The 22,716-nt window shown below is 39.8% G+C and overlaps 1 protein-coding gene across 26 annotated transcripts in view; it reads left to right on the top strand.

Moving 5' to 3' along the window:
- PTPRD (protein tyrosine phosphatase receptor type D) overlaps positions 1-22,716 on the top strand; it is a 2,959,440-nt gene that overhangs the window by 2,821,774 nt on the left and 114,950 nt on the right. For 11 of the 26 annotated variants that reach the window (XM_077249189.1, XM_077249204.1, XM_077249203.1 and 8 more), the window contains 5 exons: positions 2,394-2,653; positions 3,849-3,939; positions 12,387-12,596; positions 16,733-16,893; positions 21,392-21,406. In XM_077249189.1, the coding sequence (XP_077105304.1) occupies positions 2,394-2,653; positions 3,849-3,939; positions 12,387-12,596; positions 16,733-16,893; positions 21,392-21,406 (737 nt within the window). The remainder of the gene's footprint in view (positions 1-2,393; positions 2,654-3,848; positions 3,940-12,386; positions 12,597-16,732; positions 16,894-21,391; positions 21,407-22,716) is intronic. The other 15 variants (XM_077249205.1, XM_077249200.1, XM_077249193.1 and 12 more) reach the window with 2 other exon arrangements.

Raw genomic sequence — 22,716 nt, 5'->3', positions numbered from 1 at the left:
AAGTGCATATATTCAAGCCAGGTATTACCTTATATACTTGTCTTTACCTTTATTTTCCCATTGTGGTTTGGGATTATACTTGCAGCTGACCGTATGCACCTGCACTAGCGCCGCTACAATATACTTAATCTTTTTCTCAGAAATGAATATTCGCTGCTCTGACAATGAATATTCATTTCTCTTATAGCTTTCACAGTTACAGCTGCAGCCGCCGGCCTCCAGCACACATCATACTTACCTTCCCTGTGCGCCCTCGTTGCATCTTGTTCATTCCGGCGCCAGCAGCTCTTCCTGCTGAGCAATCATGTAGCCACGCTCATTAAGGTAATAAATATTCACGCCTCTCCACTCCCACAGGCGTGGAGTAAATATTCATTACCTTAATGAGCGGGGCCACGTGATCACTCAGCAGGAAGAGCTGCTGGTGCCGGAACGAGATGCATCGAGGGCGCGCAGGGAGGGTGAGTAGGATGTGTTTTTTTGTTTTTTTTTATAGGAACCATGAATACAAGGATAGGTGGTAAGGAGTCATGCATACAAGGATAGGGGATAATGAACCATTCTTATAGGAACAGGGGAGCCATGCATACACTTACAGGGACTGGGGAGCCATGCATACAAGGAACAGGGATGGGGGAGCCATGCATACAAGGACAGGTATGGGAAAGCCATGCACACAAGGACGGGATGGGGAGCCATGCATACCAGGATAGGGATGAGGGGGATAAGGGGACAATGCATATGCGGCTTATACTCAAGTCAATAAGTTTACCCAGTTTTTCGTGGCAAAATTAGGTGTCTTGGCTTATACTAGGGTCTACTTATACTCGAGTATATACGGTAGATGTTAGGGGTCGAGTTCCCACCTCTGCACAGGGGGAATCTCGGTCCATCTTCGCTGCGGTCTCCCATTCTTCTCCTGCCGCAGTTTAGCCTGCTCAGCAGAGACGTCGGTCCCAGCGTCTCGCTCAGTCTGACTCTGTACAGAGAGTTACTGCTGCTTTCCCTGCTTCTGCCATTGAAGTCAGTGCTGGGCAGCGGCGAGCTGACGCTTCTGGGACTAAGTCCTGCTTTTCTCGTTCTGAGCATGCCCAGAGTAAGATATCTCAGTGGAGATCGAGGGTCACATGATCACGGCTATTCTGTGAGGTAACAGAGTTAGCTCATACCGCCATATAGTTCCGCCGTTTGCTAGCAGCAGGTTCGCCTGCACGGTGGACCCCGGGCTGCGAACGCATCTATTATAATAAAATCTCTATATCCATTCGGCGCGTTCCGCTAGCCCTAACAGTAGATATAAATTTGTATAGCTCCATATATACAGTGTATATACACTCACCGGCCACTTTATTAGGTACACCATGCTAGTAACGGGTTGGACCCCCTTTTGCCTTCAGAACTGCCTCAATTCTTCGTGGCATAGATTCAACAAGGTGCTGGAAGCATTCCTCAGAGATTTTGGTCCATATTGACATGATGGCATCACACAGTTGCCGCAGATTTGTCGGCTGCACATCCCAAAGATGCTCCATACAAGGCAGGATGGATCCATGCTTTCATGTTGTTTACACCAAGTTCTGACCCTACCATCCGAATGTCGCAGCAGAAATCGAGACTCATCAGACCAAGCAACGTTTTTCCAATCTTCTACTGTCCAATTTCGATGAGCTTGTACAAATTGTAGCCTCAGTTTCCTGTTCTTAGCTGAAAGGAGTGGTACCCGGTGTGGTCTTCTGCTGCTGTAGCCCATCTGCCTCAAAGTTCGACGCACTGTGCGTTCAGAGATGCTCTTAGGCCTACCTTGGTTGTAACGGGTGGCGATTTGAGTCACTGTTGCCTTTCTATCAGCTCGAACCAGTCTGCCCATTCTCCTCTGACCTCTGGCATCAACAAGGCATTTCCGCCCACAGAACTGCCGCTCACTGGATTTTTTTTCTTTTTCGGACCATTCTCTGTAAACCCTAGAGATGGTTGTGCGTGAAAATCCCAGTAGATCAGCAGTTTCTGAAATACTCAGACCAGCCCTTCTGGCACCAACAACCATGCCACGTTCAAAGGCACTCCAATCACCTTTCTTCCCCATACTGATGCTCGGTTTGAACTGCAGGAGATTGTCTTGACCATGTCTACATGCCTAAATGCACTGAGTTGCCGCCATGTGATTGGCTGATTAGAAATTAAGTGTTAACAAGAAGTTGGACAGGTGTACCTAATAAAGTGGCCAGTGAGTGTATATGTATATGTATATATATATATATATATATATATATACCTACAAAAATAACTATACATACTGCAAGCGCAATTCAAAAATATACCCTATACTTTATATGTTCATTGTATAAGACCAAAATGTTAAGTCTAATTTTTTAATTCATTCTCCACCTTATAAGATTCTGTATGATGATGGGAAGAAGGCTGCTGAAGTTGACGGTCGGGCCACACAGAAGCTCATCACCAATCTAAAACCGGAAACCTTATACTCCTTTGTCCTGACTAATAGAGGAAACAGTGCAGGGGGACTGCAGCACAGAGTGGCAGCAAAAACTGCACCAGATGTGCTCCGAACTAAGCCGATTTTTATTGGGAAGACCAACACTGATGGCATGATAACGGTGGAGTTGCCTGAAGTTCCTGCAAATGAAAAAATAAAGTACGTCTCATCTCTCTTATATCTTACTATCAATTATATTTCTGCTTTTTCTAAATCTGTTAGCCTAATTTATCAAAACAGACTAGTTACCTACTGTTACCAATGAAATTCTTTTTTTTTTAACACCAAATATATCCATGGCTTTGAACGTATGAAACAAGAGTGTCATTTGGAAAACACTATTTTTTGCATTGGCATTCTTTTACTTTTATTGTATAGAAATGCATAGTTGGCAGTTCTTTTCTGTATAGAGACCAATTTAAAAAAACAATCTATTACTGCATAGTCAGTGGCTGACATGCCACTTAATCCATATGCAATGACATACATCAGAGGCTTTTATTGGGGCATTCCGTCTGTGAATACTATTGATGTATACGGTCCAAGAGATCCTGAACAACATTCACGGTACTACGGTTATTGGAGTCTTTTCTAGACTTAGTTATGGAGAAAATTACATTTTTAAGTGCAGTTATTCCAAGGGTATATGAGTCCGTATGAAGTATCCATATATACCCCATAGGCTGTATGAACGTCACGTACTAGGCTATTCTCACTCTTGTATCTTGGTGAATACAATGAATAATACAGATGGTGCTCAACGGGAACCCATTGACTTTTTGATGGCAGGAATAGTTCTGTTTTCCTGATATATCAAATATTTGTGCAATTTGGAAATAATATTACTATTGTAAGAATTTAATACAGTTTTAAAATCCCTAGACCACTATATTTTCTAATAAAAAAGGAATGATTAGCCGAAAATGAGATATGGCACTCTTAATATTTCGAGACTGATTGGCGTGCAGGCTGGATGAGCAAAAGGTGAATAGACTGCTTAACATTAGTAGGCATGTTCTTGGCGGCAGTGATGGTTGACTTCATCTTAGAATTAATGAGTAGCTGTCTGCGCTGTAGTATGAAATATTGTTCCTTATACAAAAGGATGCCATTAAAGGTGTAGTGTAGCGGAAGAATTACCAATGCTGTAATTAATTCACAAAATTAACTTAGGATAATGCATGCAGCATGCACATTTTTCATATCTCACTCATAAAGTGAGTGCAGCTTGGGCATTTTATAGAAATTTGTAATAATAACCAAATATAAATTTGCTTTTCTCCTTGTAGCTCTAGTATTTATTTATTTTTATTCTATAGTATACCAGCTCTAATCACCCATGTTTCCATTACAGGGGCTATTACATTGTCATTGTCCCTTTGAAGAAGTCACGGGGAAAGTTTATCAAGCCCTGGGAGAGTCCAGATGAGATGGAATTAGATGAGGTAATAAAGGAAATTATATTCTCTTACGTTGTCACTCAGTACCCAGCTCTTATTTTTTAGCACTGCATTACTGTAAATGTTGGAAACGATGAAGAGAGGGCAATGTCTGTTTTCCATCCCCAATTTATACATAATGTCAGTGTGAATTGTAGACGGAACATATCAGTCGTGTTCTCAGCCTGCGGGGACAGAATGTTTAATTACTTGAAAAAAAGGCCAAATCTCTTCTCTTTGTAATAAATATTTTAGTCTTTGCTCAGTGCAAAGAAAGATGTGAAAGTTCAAAGAGGTGAAATGATTATACAGCAAAGGCTTAATCTCTATGGATATGAACTCTATTAAAGGTCGCGTTCATTAGTAGCATTTGTTAAATCTGAAACAAATGATAAATTGCAATTTGCAATGCTGTTTAACTTTTGACCTATACCTCGTGGTTCTTTTAACTTCGGCTAATATTTCTTGCTATGTCTACGTCCCAGTTAAAAGAATGAAACAAACATGGCTGAGCAGTTTGGATGTCTGCCCTTATAGGCCAAGCCTGTCCAACCGGCTCACTATATGGTACTGTGACTACATTGTTTTAGGTATTACTCTTGTATTTCTTTACGCCTGTTTAATAGTACAGTGTTACAAAATGACATGTTTTATGAAAGATTATATTTTACACTTTTTTTATTTATCTATTTTTTGTTTGCTATTATCTACGTAAAAAATCCTAAAATATGCCCACAAAAGCAAAGACAACAGACTGATTATGTGTGTTTTCTATAACAGACTAGTTGGCTTTGTTGCGTAGACTGGGATAGTATTAGCAGGTTTTTTTTTTTTCTTGCCCATAAAAAGGCAGTGGATTTAAAGTGGTTTTCTCAACATTGCAAATGGTTAAAATTGCAATGTGCTTGTGTATTAAAAATCCTCTCTATTCTCAAGAACTGAGGGAGTTTAAATTCTCTTGTGTACTGCTTGTTGCCTTGGATTACTGGCCACCTCTGCAGTCTATCAGTAGTAGCTATTCTCCTAAGCAAAGAGTGCAGCTCTTACAAGCTCTTTGCTGTTGAGCTTGTAGGTGCAGCTCTGAAGATGACTGGATCAGTGAATCTAGCCAGCTTCAATGCCCATGCACTTCTCCAATGCTGTCTTTGCTGACTGCACATAATTTTGGACTGCTCACATTGTCAATCAATCAAGAGTGCCTCAATCAATGTGAATCAATCAATGGTGCACTTCTGCAATTTATATTGATATAAGCCCTTTAATGAGTGTTCTATAGTACTGCTAAAGACCGAGATAAAGCAGGGTAGCAATACTAGACAAAATGTTAAGCACACAGATAACTCTGTATTAGTCATAAGAGTCGGAATACTTTCTGGTTTTGTCTGGTTATTCCCATTTTCTATTAAATAATGCAAGGCTCTAACAAACCTATTCAGAATAGCTTTGCTTTGGAGCAAATTTCTGACCAGTGTAAAGATTAAAGGGAATCTGTTATGTAACAAACACTATTAGCCTGCAGATATGGGGTTAATCTGCAGGTTACTAGCATGCCAGGGACCTGCACTGAGAGCCCCGCTGCCAGGAAGAAATTAACTTTATTCCTCCCAGCAGCCTCATGATTTCTGATAGAGGTGGGCCAGCACGGTCTCAGTCACGCTCAGTGCAAAGTGAGCTGCAGCTGTAATTACGCCCTGGCTCCACATTAGAACCGGTTGTCAGTCAGTACCAGCGTGCGGTTATAGCTGCTGCTCACTATGCACTGAGCATAGCACACCCCTATAACTGAAAGCCCAAGGATGCCGAGAGGAATACAGTTCATTTCTTCCCGGGGCTCTCATTACAGGCGCCGGGCAGCTGTAGAACGCTATTAACCTGCAGATTAATCCCATATCTGCAGATTAATAGCATTGTTTTACATGACATGTTCCCTTTAAGAGTTGTAAAACGTCCAAACTAGTCTTTATTTCTTTTTAAATTAGGGGACAGTAGAGGGAGGTTTTTTCCACCAGCAATTCCAGTATTTTTAATAGTAAAAATAATGAAATCTGTGACGTTCTCTCCAAATAAAAATGCCAGAACCAAGCCTGTATGGTCTGTCTGTCTCAATTTAGATTTATTTAAAAATATATTTGACCTGAACTGTCAGCTTCATGGATCCCTGTTAAGTTTTCAGTTTAGGCCTTGGACCGATGGTAGAGCTGGGACTTACATTAATAAGACAGTCGCATAAAAGCACTCATGATATGCTAAGCTTAAATGACCTTAGGCTTACCTCAAAGCTTGAGGCTTCAAAAGGCCCTTAGTTTGCTCTCTTCTTTCTGGTTTCAGAATTTATTAAACTAATGGCAGTGGATTGTCAGCATTGCATTCGTAGATTATAATCTGAATTGATTATCGAACCATAACGTTTTATGGATCTCGGCACGGACGGAGTAAGCTAGAAACACCAAAAACGTAGCACAAATGTAAAAATACAATTCCCTTATTAATACGTAAAAATAATGACTAATGATGAACGAGTGACCTCCGAGTATTTGTTAGTGTTCGGAGAATTAGTTTTCATCCCGGCAGCTGAATGATTTCCATCTGTTAGCCAGGCTGAGTACGTGGGGGTTGCCTGGTTATAGGGAATCCTCACATGTAGTCAAGTTGTCTAACAGATGTAAATCATTCAGCTGAGGTGAGGAAAACAATCTCCGAACACTAAAAATACTCGGAGGTCACCCGAGCGTGCTCTGGAAAACCCAAGTAACGAGTAAACTCGCTCATCACTAATAATGACACTAACAATTTGTAGAAGGTCCAAGCCTAATGACACAAGTGAAAAAAGAGGATTAGAAAGGTGATACTGGTTGTAATGAATGGCATGTATCAGGTATACACAATTGTGTATGATACACACAAAAAATAGTTTACAATGCGCAGACAATGCTACAGCCAATGGCAAGAATTTCTGCAAGCATATATACAACCTACCGTACCAATGTATCATTATATAAATACAACCATCATCAAAAAGTGACAAGTGCATATACATTGTATTTGATATATATTTAAGGTGCCAATTATACAAGTTCAACCAAATAATGATGATCTTTGTAAAGTGTCGCCCACTTAATCAGAGAGTCTACATTCAGTCTCTTGTGCACATGTGGCCTGTACAAAGGAACCACCAAATGCAGTGAATCACTTACCCATAATGTAGAAGAGGAGACCACCCACCCAGACTCCGACGCGCGTTTAGTCTATTTGCTTTTATGAGGCGATTAAGACAGTCTCGTTAAGTGGGCAACACTTTACAAAGATCATCATTATTTGATTGAACTCCTGTAATTTGCACCTTAAATGTATATCTTATATAATGCATATGCACTTGTCACTTTTGTAGCACATGCCACTTTTTAAGATGGTTGTCTTTATCTGATGGTGCCATGTAGGTTGTATATATGCTTGCAGAAATTTTTACCATTGGCTGTGGCATGGTTTGCGCATTGTAAACAGTTTTTTTGTGTGTATCATACACAATCGTGTATACCTGATACATGCCATTCATTACAACCAGTAGCACCTTTCTAATACCTTGTGGAGATTACACACCTCTTTTTTTCAGTAGTGTCATTAGGCTTCGACCTCCTACAAATTGTTAGTGTTATTATTTTTATGTATTAATAAGGGAATTTTATTTTTATGTTTGCGCTACGTTTTTGGTTTTCTAGCTTACTCCATTCGTCCTTGGTGTGTTACAATTAGTATATAGGAGGACATCACCATTGCCATGTCTGCAAATTTTTGTGGGGGAACATCATACTAATGAGACATGTTCCCAGCCCTATACAATATATTTGTGGCGTCATTTCTCTGATTATCATTTAATAATTATGTATCCAGCTGTAATTTTGTAGAAATGGATAGATTTGCCTTGTGTCTATGTGCATGATGCTGTACCAGAATATCATGGTTTACAATTTAATCTGTTATTCCGCTGAGGTTCTATGGTAAAGCCCCATCATGGCCCTTCTGCAATTATATCCTTTTAATGCTCATACTCCATTGTGACTTGATTCATTCTACTCCATTTACATAAAATTAACATTTATGCCAATATTAAGGCTATTGCTCATTTACGCTCTCACTCCAAACCATTATTATATCACCAGTTTATCTCCAATTCCGTAAATGGCAAAAGTCAATTCTAGTTCATCTGATATCTAATGTGATGCCTTGTAGTAATCAGTGAAGCAGCATTAAAAAAGCCACCTGCATACAGTTATCTGATAAGCTTTTGTGAGCTGCTGTCATGATAACATTGCATTCACTCCATTAGAGTTGGAGCATTAAGGCCCATTTACACTCGTGAACAAGCATTTCTGGGAAGAGCCATTTCACAATAACTGTAGATCTAAACAGGCTGCCAAACAATCTGACTAACAAACAAAATGATTGTTCGTAGGGTGAAATGATCTTTTGCTTTACCCAAGAGATCATAGTTCTCGGCAGTGCATCGTCTTGTGGAAAGTGGACCTGTGCTACTGAGAACAATGGCAGTCTAAGCGCACAGAACAGAACGATCTATTAGTTTGTTCAGTGCACACGTGAAGTGCAATCTGTCGGTGAAAGCAGGCTATTAAACGACTACTGATCAACAACCATGTTGGCACTTTGTGGTCAGTGCAGCCTTAGTCCTTGACTAAGATCAGTCTAGGATTTATCCATGTCCTATATGACGCACTCAGCCATAAAAATAAAACCTTTGACAAGTGGTTAATTGATTATTTTATGATAATGGAACCTATCAGGAGCTAGATATTTTAGGCAGCAAGTGAACAGTCAGTTATTCAAGTTAGAAGCAGACTAAAAGAGCAAGTGTAAGCATATGAGTATCTTTGACAAGGATCAAATTGTGATGGCTAGTTGACTTGGTCAGGGTCACTTCAACGCTCCATAGTGCAAGGCCTTATGGTGTCTTCCTGTATGCCGTGGATAGTAGTACCTTCAGAAAGTGGTCCAAGAAAAACAAACGGACTGGGTAATGGGCAACCAAGACTCATATATGGACTGTAGCCTGTAACTTGGTACTGTCTCGTATTATACAGCACCCATTCATTAGAAATGTAGAACCATTGCAGTGGAAATTTGCAAGTGGCAACAACTTTCCTACAAAATATTTCAATTTTTTTAACGGTATAAATAGAGTTTTAAAGGACAAGTTTCCATAGCATGAAATCAGATAATGGGATATTGAAAGGAAACATAGAAACACACCCTTACTGAAAAAGTGATCCATCCATGGCATATATAATGGAGTCTAAGTAATGAAAATTTCATCACTTTTAACAGATATCCCAACAAAAATATACCCTTTGAATGAACCATCTTTAATATTCACATATAAAGCTGTGGTTGCATCTCACTACAAATGTCTGGTTTTCTGTCCATCATAGCAGAAGAAAACTGGAAACGACAATGTGCCATCATTTGTCAGACGCCTTCTTACTGCCTGCCCATGTTATATCATGGAGTATATCATTTTACTATAAAAAATATTTGGGCATGCTTCTCTTTGAAATGGAAGTCTGTGGACTCCTTTATATCTTCTATCTGTTGCTGCATTTCCAAAAAAAATCAGCCTTTTAACTCATATGTAAATGAGGCATTTAAACATCTGGGCATGATAAAACACTTAGGGATCCACTGCCTTTTGTTTTCCCACCCATGAAAAGATTCTCTAGGTTGCTTAACAGCTCACTGTTTGATTTCCTTGACTAGCTCATGACTTCACACAGACAGTGAGCTATCAATGAAGCCAAAGAGGAAGGTGATAGGTGGAAAATCCAGATCTGCATGCAGAGGCTCGGGAATTGCTCTGTCACGCTCAGAATACTGAATTCTTCACTTGCTTATGAATTAAAACAGGAATTCTTATGAACTCTTGAGAATGCAGCAACAGATAGAAGATTTAAAGATGTCAATGGATTAACTTTACAGAGACATGCTACTACCCTTACATGCAGTTGGGGGATCTGATCTTTACTGACAGATTACCTTAAAATAAAAATGTCACGTAGGCATGTAAATGTTCAGAAAGTGGGAACATTTTTGGACCAGAACATAATTTCTCATTGCCCGAAATATATGGCGGCAAATAACTACTGTTAGGATGACAGCATATAGTGTTGTGTAACATCAGCGAGGCATTTGAGCAGCAGGGGCCTAAAATGTTATCTGCGACATTGTTTTCATTGATGTTGTCCCCATACTGTAACACAGTTCATGTGTTGTGCTAATACATCACACAACTTGAATATTTCTACCTATTAAGATATAATACATGTGTATATAGTTCATAGTGTTTAAAGAAGAAGAAAGAAATGCATAAGACGGTAATACTTATACAGCAACAATTAGAAGCATACAGATAAATGAGGACTATTGTAAGCTTAAGACTTAGCTGTAACCTTGAAATATTGTAGCACAAAGCAAAGTTTCAAAGGATAAAAGAAGGGGTGACATTGAACTTTCTTCACATTACATTGCCTGGCTGTGTGGAGCTGGTTGCCATAACAAAGTGCCATTTTAATCATCCTGTACTTTGTGGTGCGTTAATGTGTGTAATAGTTTGATAAAGAACATTTATTAATTCAGAATTTTTTGGGTCAGAATGGGTTGCTTCCCACTTTGTACCAGTATAATGAAGAGTTGAGGCCTCATTGTAGAATTAATGGTGGAGGAAATAAGATATGCATTGACTGGAAAATGAAAATGATTCCTGATAAAGGACCAAAGACCTTCATATATCTCCCAGAACTGCATTCACCACATGAAATGTTTTGTGAAAGGGAAAATATTGCTGCTTTGCTTCTAAATAAGCTGTTCTTTTTTTTGTTCCTCCGTCGTTGTCTTCAATAGTGTTCTGAGTTATGTGGCCTTTCATTTCACTGTTTTCATCATGGAAATCAGCTCATTGTGGCTGATTTACCTAGAGACCAATTCTGTGACCCTCTATTAGCCTCTTCGGCACTTACATTTCAATGCATTATTGATATGATGGCGGGGAATAATCATTAAACTAATTTAAATATATTGTTAAAAAGATAATATCTGCAAATGGTCGCATGAAGGGTTCTAGAAAGCACTAAAATATTTGCAAGTAGATTGAATTTTAGTGCATATTCCATTGCTGCAGCAGGCCACACGTCTTCCATCCTCCCATAAATGATATACAACTATGACAAGGCAGCTGGGTGCTTCCGCGCCATTGTATCTTTCTCGCTTATTGGCTTGTTTCCCGCACAAACAGCCCTCTGACCAATGTTATTCAGTTACAAAAAATCGGCCTGCACTCTATAATAATGCGGGGTGCTGGTGTAACGGACCAAAGGTCCAATATCCGTAGACTAAGATTCACTGCACACCCTTAGTGGAATATCTTTCAGACATTAACAGTTTATTCAATATGCACAAAATCAATCAGATAGCATATGTACACTGGAAAAATGATATGGGACACAGATTACTGACGTTTCGACCCCTCCCGGGTCTTACTTATAGGTTACTGAAGCCAGGTGTCGTATGGGAGCAGAACTCAAGAAAAGGGAAGGGATGTCCCTGCAGTATCCAGGGGCTAATAATCCCAGAAAATCAGTTGTGGTGGTATAGGATGCCTATTGTGGCTGTGGACCTTGTTTGCAGTGTGAATCACTCCTGCACCTTGCTCCTGCACTAAGGCTGCATTCCGTGAAGGTGGCTCTAATGTTTATTATCCCTGGGAATGCTGAAATAATGACTTTTATAAATTTCCCGCCATACCTCTATTGAGTCAGGGAGGTATGTTTTCTCCCCCTGACTCAACCGCCTCACAGCCGTCCATCATCCCCCGTCTTGCCTCCGGACGCCACCTCTCTTTGTCGTGACGTCGCCGGCGCCTTCGTGTAGCAGAGGCCCCAGATCCCGACCTGCAGTGTGTTATGATGTATTCACACTGCAGGGCTGGGAATCTGGCGCCTGTGCAGTGGAGCAGGTCACTGTGCTCTATTGAAGATAGTGCCGATGTCTCGCGAGATTTGTGAAGTCTCGCGAGACTTCGGCACTATCTTCAATGGAGCACTATCTGACACCTAGCAAGTATGCAAGGCAAACTAACAACCTAGCGCAGGCTCAGGCAACTATGCTATATATAGTCAGTTAGTAGCCCTCTCCAGAGAAGAGAATCTCACCAGATTTGGAACTCTCTCACTCAGATTTGGAACCAGATAGTTATGGAAATCATCTGATTTGCTGATGACATATATTTATACATTGCCAAGAAAGAGCTCAGAAGCACGTAAAAGCCTTAATGTAAAATAAGAGACCGCTCTTTATTGGAAGCTAATGTAGATTTTACCTTCACCATTTACAGAGTGATTACTATATAAATACAAGTTTAGAAAAAAATTATATTTTATCTTTCCTTTCAGCTCTTGAAGGATATTTCAAGGAAGCGAAGAAGTATTCGATTTAGGAGGGAGGTTGAATCAAAACCTTACATTGCAGCTCACTTTGATGTTCTTCCAACGGAGTTTACACTGGGAGATCAGAAAAATTATGGCGGCTTTGAGAACAAGCAACTGCAAAATGGACAAGAATATGTGTTCTTTGTTCTTGCGATAATCGAGCACACTGAACTGGTGAGTAGGATCAAGGCGATACTGAAATATTGATGTTAATGAAATAAATCTTTGGGTGATACATCAAATAGTAAGCCAAATCTGAATTAGAATTTTTGAAAAATTGGAAATAGTTTGGTAACTAATGTACTTAATTTTTGATACTGTAACCATTTGATTAGTTTATTAAATCATATCAGATGTACGCATGCTCCGGAGCCGCTGTCATTCACAAAACGTCATATAGCCAGTGCCTCACAGCGGCTCCGGAGCATGCGCATATCTGACATGAATCTGGGGCTGTACACCCAGAGTCAGTGCACGTACCCGGGGAGCCGATGGCCAGTGTGCATGCTCGGGATTTGTTAGGTGGTTGCCGTGACGTGAAGCCAGTCATGACAATCAATCACAATGCGGTGGGTGTAAATAATTAAAACAAAACCCTCAGTGACCGTGACTGAACCATTACAAAGCGCCAATCCGGAACATTACAAAGTGCCACCCCTATTACTGAAACAAAGGATAAAAATTGTTTTTATAAGACATATACTGGGACCTTTTCTTAGGGAAAAACATGTTAATGGTGCATATTGCATCTCTAACAACACATTGGGGGCAGTTTAATACACAAAAATGACATGACCTGTTCCCTTTAACTCCTAGTGGTGCTTAACGGGTGTCTGACACCAGGTCTTTGCCACCTTATCTGATGGACTGCATAATGTAGAGACAGAGGCATGTATCACTTACTGGATTGTGTGGTTTTAGAAAATTGTTCCACTAATGATCATTAGTGGACTACTTGGCCAGGTAGTCCAATCACGCCCCCATTACTGATTGGCAGCATTCTGCCTATGCACGGTATACACAGAAAATTGTAAATGAGTGGTAGCCAAAAACTGGTGTCAGTTCCTTTTAAAAAATCTAATTAATAGTGTATATCATTGCAGTTTTTTATCATTTTTGCTCTCAAACAGTAAAACGAAATGTGATCAAAAAGTCTCAGAAACATACAGGAGGATACTTACATGAGGATCCATACAGGAGGACCATCGATAATCTCTTCGGACTTCTCCGCCCTTTCTTCCTACATTGAGCACCTTCAGTAGTAGAAATACCCTATTCATGGGAAAGTGCATAGCTAAGTGTAGGCTTGGAAAAGGTCCTCGTTGCAACCGAACCGACGCAGAGCCCCAATGGGCTATTAAATCACATTTTCTAATTTTTTTTCTTAAGTGGTGTGCTGTCCTCCTTTTTTTATTCTACCGTAAGTGTACTTTCAGTGATATATCCTTATTTTATGCCCATGTCTTGCATGAGTGACAATTTACCTGTGATAAGTATTGACACGTCATTATACCAAAACAATTGACGATGGGAAAGCATCCAATCTTGCTTTTTTACCAACTTAAAAATGAAATAAGAAATAAGTAAAAATAGGGTAATAGAAATGTTATATTAGAAAATGCTAATTGGTGTCTTCCCAAATAATCTCATTGTTATTACATTCACCGTGATATTTGTACGTATCTGGTCATTTCTGTGCCTTGTACATAATGTATCATTAGTTCCTCACATGCTCTCGGGATTAAAGCATGTGTTATTTCTAATTACTTGGGAAATGACTTGCATTAAGTTTCTAATTCTCCCCCTTGTAGTACCCATGACCATAATTAGCAATTTATTGAATAATATCTGATACCGTTTGACTCCTGCTAGAGTGAAAAGTGGTAGCAATTTCTGCATTTCCTGTTCACAGATGCCCCGCAATTGATAGACCTTCCTCTCGGAGATTATTACAGAAAGTACTGAGGCATGAACTTTCCAGCAGTTATATATTTTAAAATGCCTGTGGAAAATGAAAGGTTCCTGCTTTGTCTGGGGATTGCATGAATAAATAGCTTTTACTGCAAACATCATTTCAGCCCCATGATAAGGGGCATGCACAGAACGTTATATTCTGCCAATTTATAGCTAATATATAAGCAAATTACAGCTTTCTGGGAAAAAAATGACTGTTTATTACAATCTAATGTATTGGAGCAAAACACAGATATTTGATTTGACCTTTTTTTATTCGCATATAATGTACGGTAAACAGCATTTATTCGAAATTTCATCTGTTAGAAATCATCAGCATATCCAGTTGTAATGAGCTGTTACTTTAACGACATGTATGCAAATACAATGTATATACAGCTGCGTCTTATTTAGCACCTTAATAGTAAGGATGACCGAAAAGAAGCATTATCTTGAAAGTGTTGGGGTGTTGTAAAGTGTCTTTCAGGATACCTATCGCTATGAATGTGGTTATGACACAGGTTCAACACCTTTCTAGATCAATTACGGTATACATTATCCATCACAAGATTTTGTAGGATCAACTTTACCATATCATATGAAATAAGCATCCAGATCTTTGTTAAATCAGAAGTAGTATTTGGATTTACTACCTCTTATACTATGGCATATCACAGTGTGACTGCTCTAACTGTAAAGAACTCTTTCCTGTTTAAATGTCAGAATCACCTTACCTCCACATTTAATAAATGTTCCGAATCCTTTGTAAAGCGCCCCTCCAATAAACAATAGATAGCTGTCAGCCAAACAATGTTTCACCTGATTTTTCGGCCAATAGCTATTGCTCATGACTCATCCATACAAAGGAGCATCAAGCTCTGGCAATCATTTTGTTTTTAGTAGAAAACCGCTGCCAAACTACTCTTGCGGCTGCTTATCTCAACAAGAACAAAAGGATCATCAGTCCGATTTCCTACATGCTGGATCCTTGTCTTCCAGACATCATCTCTTGGGGAAGAGTTGAATGGCACACATATACATAAGACTAATATCTGATCTCCCTTATGTTTTTTGGTTCACCCAACGTAAGTCTGATGTATTTGGTGGTCGTTCAGTTCTTTGATGGAATAAATCCTGTACCCACTTGTATTGACCATACATATAAATGAGCTCCACTCCCCTGAGGAACCCTTTTACTAAACTGAACATGCCCAATTTGTCTTGCTTATCATTATAAAAAAGACCTCCCCTCCATTTAATAAAATCTTTTTTAGAAAGAGCCTAAGGCTTCTTTTACACTTACCGGGTTTTTTGCAGCCCGTTATTGCGGGCCTTTTTTGCTGGCCAATTTTCAAGGTCTGCCGCAATATTGGACTGCAAAAAACTTGCAGTTCGCCGTTTTCCAGCTTCCCATTACTATAGCAAAAGTATTGGGGAAAAACGGCGGTCCACAAAACTGGAAGTGACGGCACACTGCAAAAACAACCTTCCGTTGTTTTTGAGGCCCCATTGATTTACAATGGGGGCTGTGTCCGTAAGCCGTGAAAAATATCGAGCAGGCTTGATACTTTTTCATTGCCGTAAATACAGCCCTCACGGTCATATGGCGCACGGCATGCCGTGCAATTATTGCAGCCCATTTTTGTGGCCCCATAAAAATGCATTGGGGCCGCAAAAACGGGCTGAAAAAATGCAGAAAGTGTAAAACCAGCCTAAACCTGAATCCCATGTAAAAGATGTGGTCTTTAACACAGGTTTGGACTAGACCACAGGAGACTTGGTGAATTCCCCACTAGGCCTCTGCAGGATTGCCCACCCACCCTTCAATTAGAGCAGCAGTGGGCATATTTCATTCATTTGACAAACAAGCCATTATTATATAGAAACAGGTGCATTTGGGAATGGGGGTAACACATGTGTTTGCATGTAGGTAAACAATAAAACCCAAAAGTCAACGTTACTGGTGGGCTCTTGGCACCTCAGATCGACACCGCGTTCAAATTATTATTTTGTTTTTATTTTGTTTTAATAATAATAATGAATAATAATTACAGATTATTACAGTTTAAAGGACACTGCATTTAGTTGTTCATCTGTTATTCCATTCTATATTGTTTATCACTGATATTTATCATCCCCTAAATCAAAGGGATGTCGCTACACATTGTAGGCTAGACAGCATCATTCAAGCATCTACTAAAACCATGCCAGCAAATCTGATACACTCTTCTTATGGGATGATTTTTATTTTCTTGTAAATTATTACGTATCCTTCTCCCATTGCTTGTTGAAGTTATGCTTGTTCTAACATGATAAGCTTTACACACATTTCTAATCCCAGCTCTCTTTATATACAGACAATGTATGCCACAAGCCCTTATTCAGATCCAGTAGTATCAATGGAGCTTGATCCACAACCAATGACAGATGAAGAAGAAGGCTTGATTTGGGTGGTTGGCCCTGTTCTGGCTGTTGTGTTCATCATCTGTATTGTAATAGCAATCCTTCTGTATAAAAGGTAAGTGGACTTTGGAAACATAACACATAATGCTGGTATAATGAATGATACGTTGATAAAATACAATCATGCTGCCCTATAATAATTAAAGAATATGCAAATTTTGCCAAGAAACAATTATACAGATTTCTAGTTGAAAGCATTAATAAGACACCACAGTGGCCAACTACATGCTTGATTTTGTCTAGCACCCCAAGTACCTGTCAAGCATCTACATCTTTTTGGTACTGGTTTGTCATATTAATGTTATTCATATTCTTACACCTACTATGTTATATGGAAATACAGTTAAAGTTTACCTAATGTGCTATAATATATCACAGGTTAAGAAATTCATTCCATTCTATGCAAGAAAGGCCAATGCCAAGTATAGACCTTGATATGTGTACGATACCCCCCTGACATGTGTATGCAACACATATAAATGATTTGGGGTGTGAAATCCTGCTGACACATTCCCTTTAATTTCAAATAAAATAACTTTTTAAAGGGAACCTGTCACCCCCAAAATGGAAGTTGAGCTAAGCCCACCGGCATCAAGGACTTATCTACAGCATTCTGTAATGCTGTAGATAAGCCCCGATGTATCCTGAAAGATGGGAAAAAGAGGTTAGATTATACTCACCCAGGGGCGGTCCCGGTGTGGTCCGATCCGATGGGTGTCGCGGTCCGGTCCGGGGCCTACCATCTTCATAGGATGACGTCCTCTTCTTATCTTCACGCTGTGGCTCCGGCGCAGGTGTACTTTGCCTGCTGTTGAGGGCAGAGCAAAGTACTGCAGTGCGCAGGCGCTGGGCCTCTCTGACCTTTCCCGGCGCCTGCGCACTGCAGTACTTTGCTCTGTCCTCAACAGGGCTGACAAAGTACACCTGCCCTGGAACCGCAGCGTGAAGACAAAAAGAGGACGTCATCCTATGAAGATGGGAGGTGCCGGACCGGACCGCACCGGGACCGCCCCTGGGTGAGTATAATCTAACCTCTTTCTCATCTTTCAGGATACATCGGGGGCTTATCTACAGCATTACAGAATGCTGTAGATAAGCCCCTGATGCCGGTGGGCTTAGCTCAACTTCCATTTTGGGGGTTACAGGTTCCCTTTAATTAAGAATTTAAGACATTTACTGTATATCTGAATATACAGCAGTCAGCCGTCAAACACTGATAAGGGGAGAATTGAGAAGTGAGAGGAGCACTACTTGGTAAATACAATGGACTATATGCGTGCACTGTATTCCTTGATACCGCTAAGGAGCCAAACAGCACAATATGTAGACATTATGTAGGGCAGCATAGACTTATGCAGACCCCGTTTCAGCCTAAATTCATGCTCTATTTCTGTATTTTCTTTATTGCATGTACTTTACTTGTCCTTTAGTGATGAGCGAGCGTGCTTGGGTACGGTTCTATCCGATCACGCTCGTGTCCTAATCGAGTATTTTTGGCATGCTCGAAAAAATGCTCGAGTCACAACCATGTGTTTTGACAGTAGTTTGACAGCAGCCACATCACATGCAGGCATTGCCTAACAAACAGGAAATCTCTGCATGTGTTGCTGCTATCAAACAGCCACGAGACATGCAGCGGTGGCGACTTGAACATTTTTTTTCGAGCATACTCGATTACGACATGAGCATGATCGAATAACACCTTTTCTGAGCACGCTCGCTCACCACTATTGTCCTTGTCCCTCGTATACCTCACCACCTGTTTGGATTACATCATTACCATATATCTTCTGTATGAATGTATAAGTGTAACTTCTCTTTGAGAATAAAATGAACAGCAGACAAACCTCTCATACATTATAAAAAAAAAAGAAACTGTGACCAGTTTTTTGCTGGTCCCTCTGAGAGAAGCATAACTTAGGATCAGAGATCCTGATTGCAGAGGTGTGCCACTCATTGGGCTTTTTGCTATAGTTTTGATAAATCCTGTTTTCTCTGCTGCAGTTCTGCTCTTTCAGATACTGTATGAGCTTCTGCTAAGCAGTTTAATAGCTATAAAGTTGAAAGAAGACACAAGACCATCCTATTCAACATATAACTGAACATATAGATCCAGAGGAAAGCAAAACATTCCGTAAGGCAGATGTTATTTACCAAAATTGGGGGAAAAATTCCTTCCCGAATCAAAAAATGGCTATCAGACTACTTCACAGGCTCAATATCCCATCATAGAATTGACTACCCGCGACTTGTAATATAAGATTGTTTCTAGAAAGGCATCCAGACTTTCCTTAAACCAAATTTTCATGTAGAACTGCAAATTGTCTCTTCAGAGAAAAAGAGGACTTGAACTCTATAGTGCCACTTGTTGGAAGTAGCGATCCTACAATTCACAATCAACCCTTTAACGAGTCTTGCAATATGACTTAGGATAAGAGCCAAATCAGTATCTCAATTCGCAGACACAGTGTTTCGGGCTGACTTGTAGGATTGCTACTTCCAACAGGTGGCGCTATAGAGTTCAAGTCCTCTTTTTCTCTGAAGAGGCAATTTGCATATTAAATTTCCCAGAGGAGCATTGCACAGCAAATAAGCCTCCTTACCTTGACAAGCCAGAGCTGGTATGTCACTCTCCACGAGGAGAAACCTTACTTCATGTTGAACTGGGCACTCAATGTAATAGTGGCTGTAGAGAGAAGAGGAATAAAGCATTTTCTTTTTTCTTTTCTTAAATTTTGACTTGCGGAGATATTAGCAATAAAAGTATAGTTATCGCTAATAAGTTAACTGTTTTTAAGTCAAAATTGATGTTATTAGATGTTATTGGGGAAGTACTTCTCCCTTCATGAGTTGCCCAATAATAATCAGGCAGCAACATAGGAAAAAGAGAACACCCTCACAAAAGCCTAGTGCAGGTTTATCGGTGTGTGAGATGTTATGATACAGCTCTGATCTCCTGGTCTAAGCTCCTCCATGAGTCAATGCTTAGCATTTGACCACTGTTTGAATACAGGTACCACATATTCTTTGTACCACCTCTGTCACTATGCAATCTTTCAATAGTTCTCGATATTCATGAACTCTGTCTACCCACTCCCGTAAACTGTGTTACAGTTTTCTGCCTGGTCAACTCGTAACCAGAAAGCTGTCAACCAAAGTTGCAGTTGGGTAAAGCTAAGCTCAAGAATACATGTAGAACTGCAGTAAGTAAATCGGTAATGTTATCGAAGATACAGCAATAAGCCTAGTAAGTGATATACTGCTGGAATCAAAGTCTCTGTCCCTATTGTACAGTATGATGCCTTCAGATTGGGAAGCATAAACCTAATGACAGATTCCCTTTAAAAATCTGAATGCCACTATTTTGCTACTGCAGTCCATTCTATTGGTTCATGCCAAGCATTAAATTAGTTATCTGGGACTATGGGACTAATTCACTTTTTCTTTACAATAGGCCTAAGGACTAACAGGAATTCACTTTTTCTTTACAATAGGCCTAAGGACTAACAGGGAGGTAGTTGCTAACTACCTGCCGGCCGCCGATCTCTGCCAACACAGAGCGGTCATAGAGAGATTCTGTGGCTTCCGCTGACATCATGTCGGCAGAGCAGCGGCTTCTATTTTCCACTCTGCTCTTTTGAAGAGGCATGCCTGCTGGCAGAGAAAGGTGGCAGGCTGAGCAGGCAGGAAGTGAGCAACTACCTGCCTGTTATTTCTTCAGCCCATAGGAAAAATATAAGTTAGTTCCGTAAAAGCCCTTTAATTCTGATCCCCCAATGCTCACTACATAGAGGAGAATGGTCTGAACTCTGCAACATCAATGAACCGCCCTTGCTACAATAAATTGCATGTTACGGCTATGTAGTTAACAGAAGCTGATCTTCTCAGCATTGTACTTACAGTATTATAGTAAGTATTTAATGAGTAACCGTCGTTTTAATTTCATAAATCAATAGTAAAAATGAAAATAAGAAACTGTGTAATATATTTTATCAGATAAATCTGCTTCTTTCTCCTTCTGGACTGATCTTTCACTCTCAGTTCATTGGTAAAATCTGTATTCAGCAAACACAAATGTTCCCATTACTAATAAAGAAGATGGAAGTTTGCATTTTTAACATTTTGTGAATAGGAGTAGAGGTAGGAGCTAGATTCAGATATTCTGTTGCATGTTCTCCTGAAACGAAAGTCACAGTTCTCCATAGAAGTTTATGAACACCAACTTCTCATCTCAGTCAGTGGGAAAGTTTGTATTCACCGCATGCATATTTTACCGGTGAATTGAGAATATTCAGAATGAAAGACCAGTCCGGGAGGAGAAGGATGCGGGTTTCTATAATAAGATATATTACAAGGTTTCTTATTTTCATGTGTACTATTGATTAGTGAAAAATAAAAAAGGAGGGTTACTCAACAAGCACATATGCGGTAGGAAGAGGTTTTAGGAAATTCCTGTCTGGTTTATGAGCAGTACCATGCTTGTCATAATTAAGAACCATTGTGACCTATTTAAAATAACTTTACATTTTTTTTGTTGCTGCGTTAAAATGGAGTAGTAAGCCGGACAGGTGAGAACTGAGACAATATTGAGTATATCTGCTTAAATTCACATTGAAGGCCAATAAATAGAGTCTTCAAATAAATGTTTGTGTTTATGAAATCTGAATTGTTCTTCACCAAAATTAATAATTTACCTTACTAGTGGTTGAAGGCTATGGCCACTCAATGTGAACACAGAGTAAGGAAATTTAGCTGAATACCCCACTGTGTAATGGTAGATTAAAAATTGCAAGAATAAATAGATTTACTCATGGAAAAATTGCAAAAACATACACAATGTCAAAAGATATACAACATATCAATACATGCTATTATCAGCTACATACAAGACAACCAAAGGACACATACAGGATATACAAATAGTATATCAGCAAAATGCAAAACAGTAAACAAGCATTATATTCGGCTTCCATAACTTTCCTTTCATCCAAAAAAGTAAGCCTTCTTGCTGTACACTTCTGCAGCTCAGTTCCTCTGATGACGTTAAACACCGCCAATCGGCTACATGATTGCTGCTCGGCGGTTGTTTAGTAGCCCGTTTAGAGAATCCAACTGCAGTAACGATATGAAAATACGATCAGCATGTGTGCATAGGCATTGTTGTTCTCGGCAGCATATGCCATGGTTACAGAAGATGATGTGCTGTCGAGAACAATGATTATTTAACCTAGCTTAAAAAGTTTTTCACCTGACTCATGAGCGTTTTGTCTGCAGCTTGTTTACAATGCAAGATTGTTGGGCAACCATCGCTCTTAGGGATACTCGTTTTCAATAATTGTGCAGTGTAAATGCACCCTTTGTGTGTGCTTTAGATGATCTTTGTCCTTTGCCTAAGCAGCCGCCTGCTCTTATGAGTCAGCGAAAATCGGATTTTTATGGCAAACTAAATAAAACAATAAGGCAATGAACAAGTGTTTTGCAAGCTATCGCCAGTATCTTTACACGAGCCGATAATCAGGAACAATTGCTCTTATTTCTTCGTTTGCCAATTGTTGGCTTGTCTAACTGTACCATTACTCCCACATGGGCTGATAAGAATATAATGCTTCTCCCTTCCTAATTAAACCCTTTTAGCCATAGTTTTACAATTATACTCCACACACTGCTACTGGAGGCTTTGGAAAAAAATGAGGCATGCAGCACTTTTGCACATTCAGTAGCGGTGTCATAAGTATGACAATGCGATTAATCCCATTTAGTGGCACTAACCCAGTATACAAATTAAAGCGGAGAATAAGATCCAACATATGGACATAGTTATTACATATGTATGCAGTGTATGGCAGTGGATGGATAAGGGTAAGGTTTTCAGAAAATC

Source organism: Ranitomeya variabilis, chromosome 1 (assembly GCF_051348905.1).
Source record: "Ranitomeya variabilis isolate aRanVar5 chromosome 1, aRanVar5.hap1, whole genome shotgun sequence".
In the NCBI taxonomy this organism is placed as follows: domain Eukaryota; kingdom Metazoa; phylum Chordata; class Amphibia; order Anura; family Dendrobatidae; genus Ranitomeya; species Ranitomeya variabilis.
The sequence above is the reverse complement of the archived record's forward strand: the minus strand, read 5'-3'. Positions and strand labels throughout refer to the sequence as shown.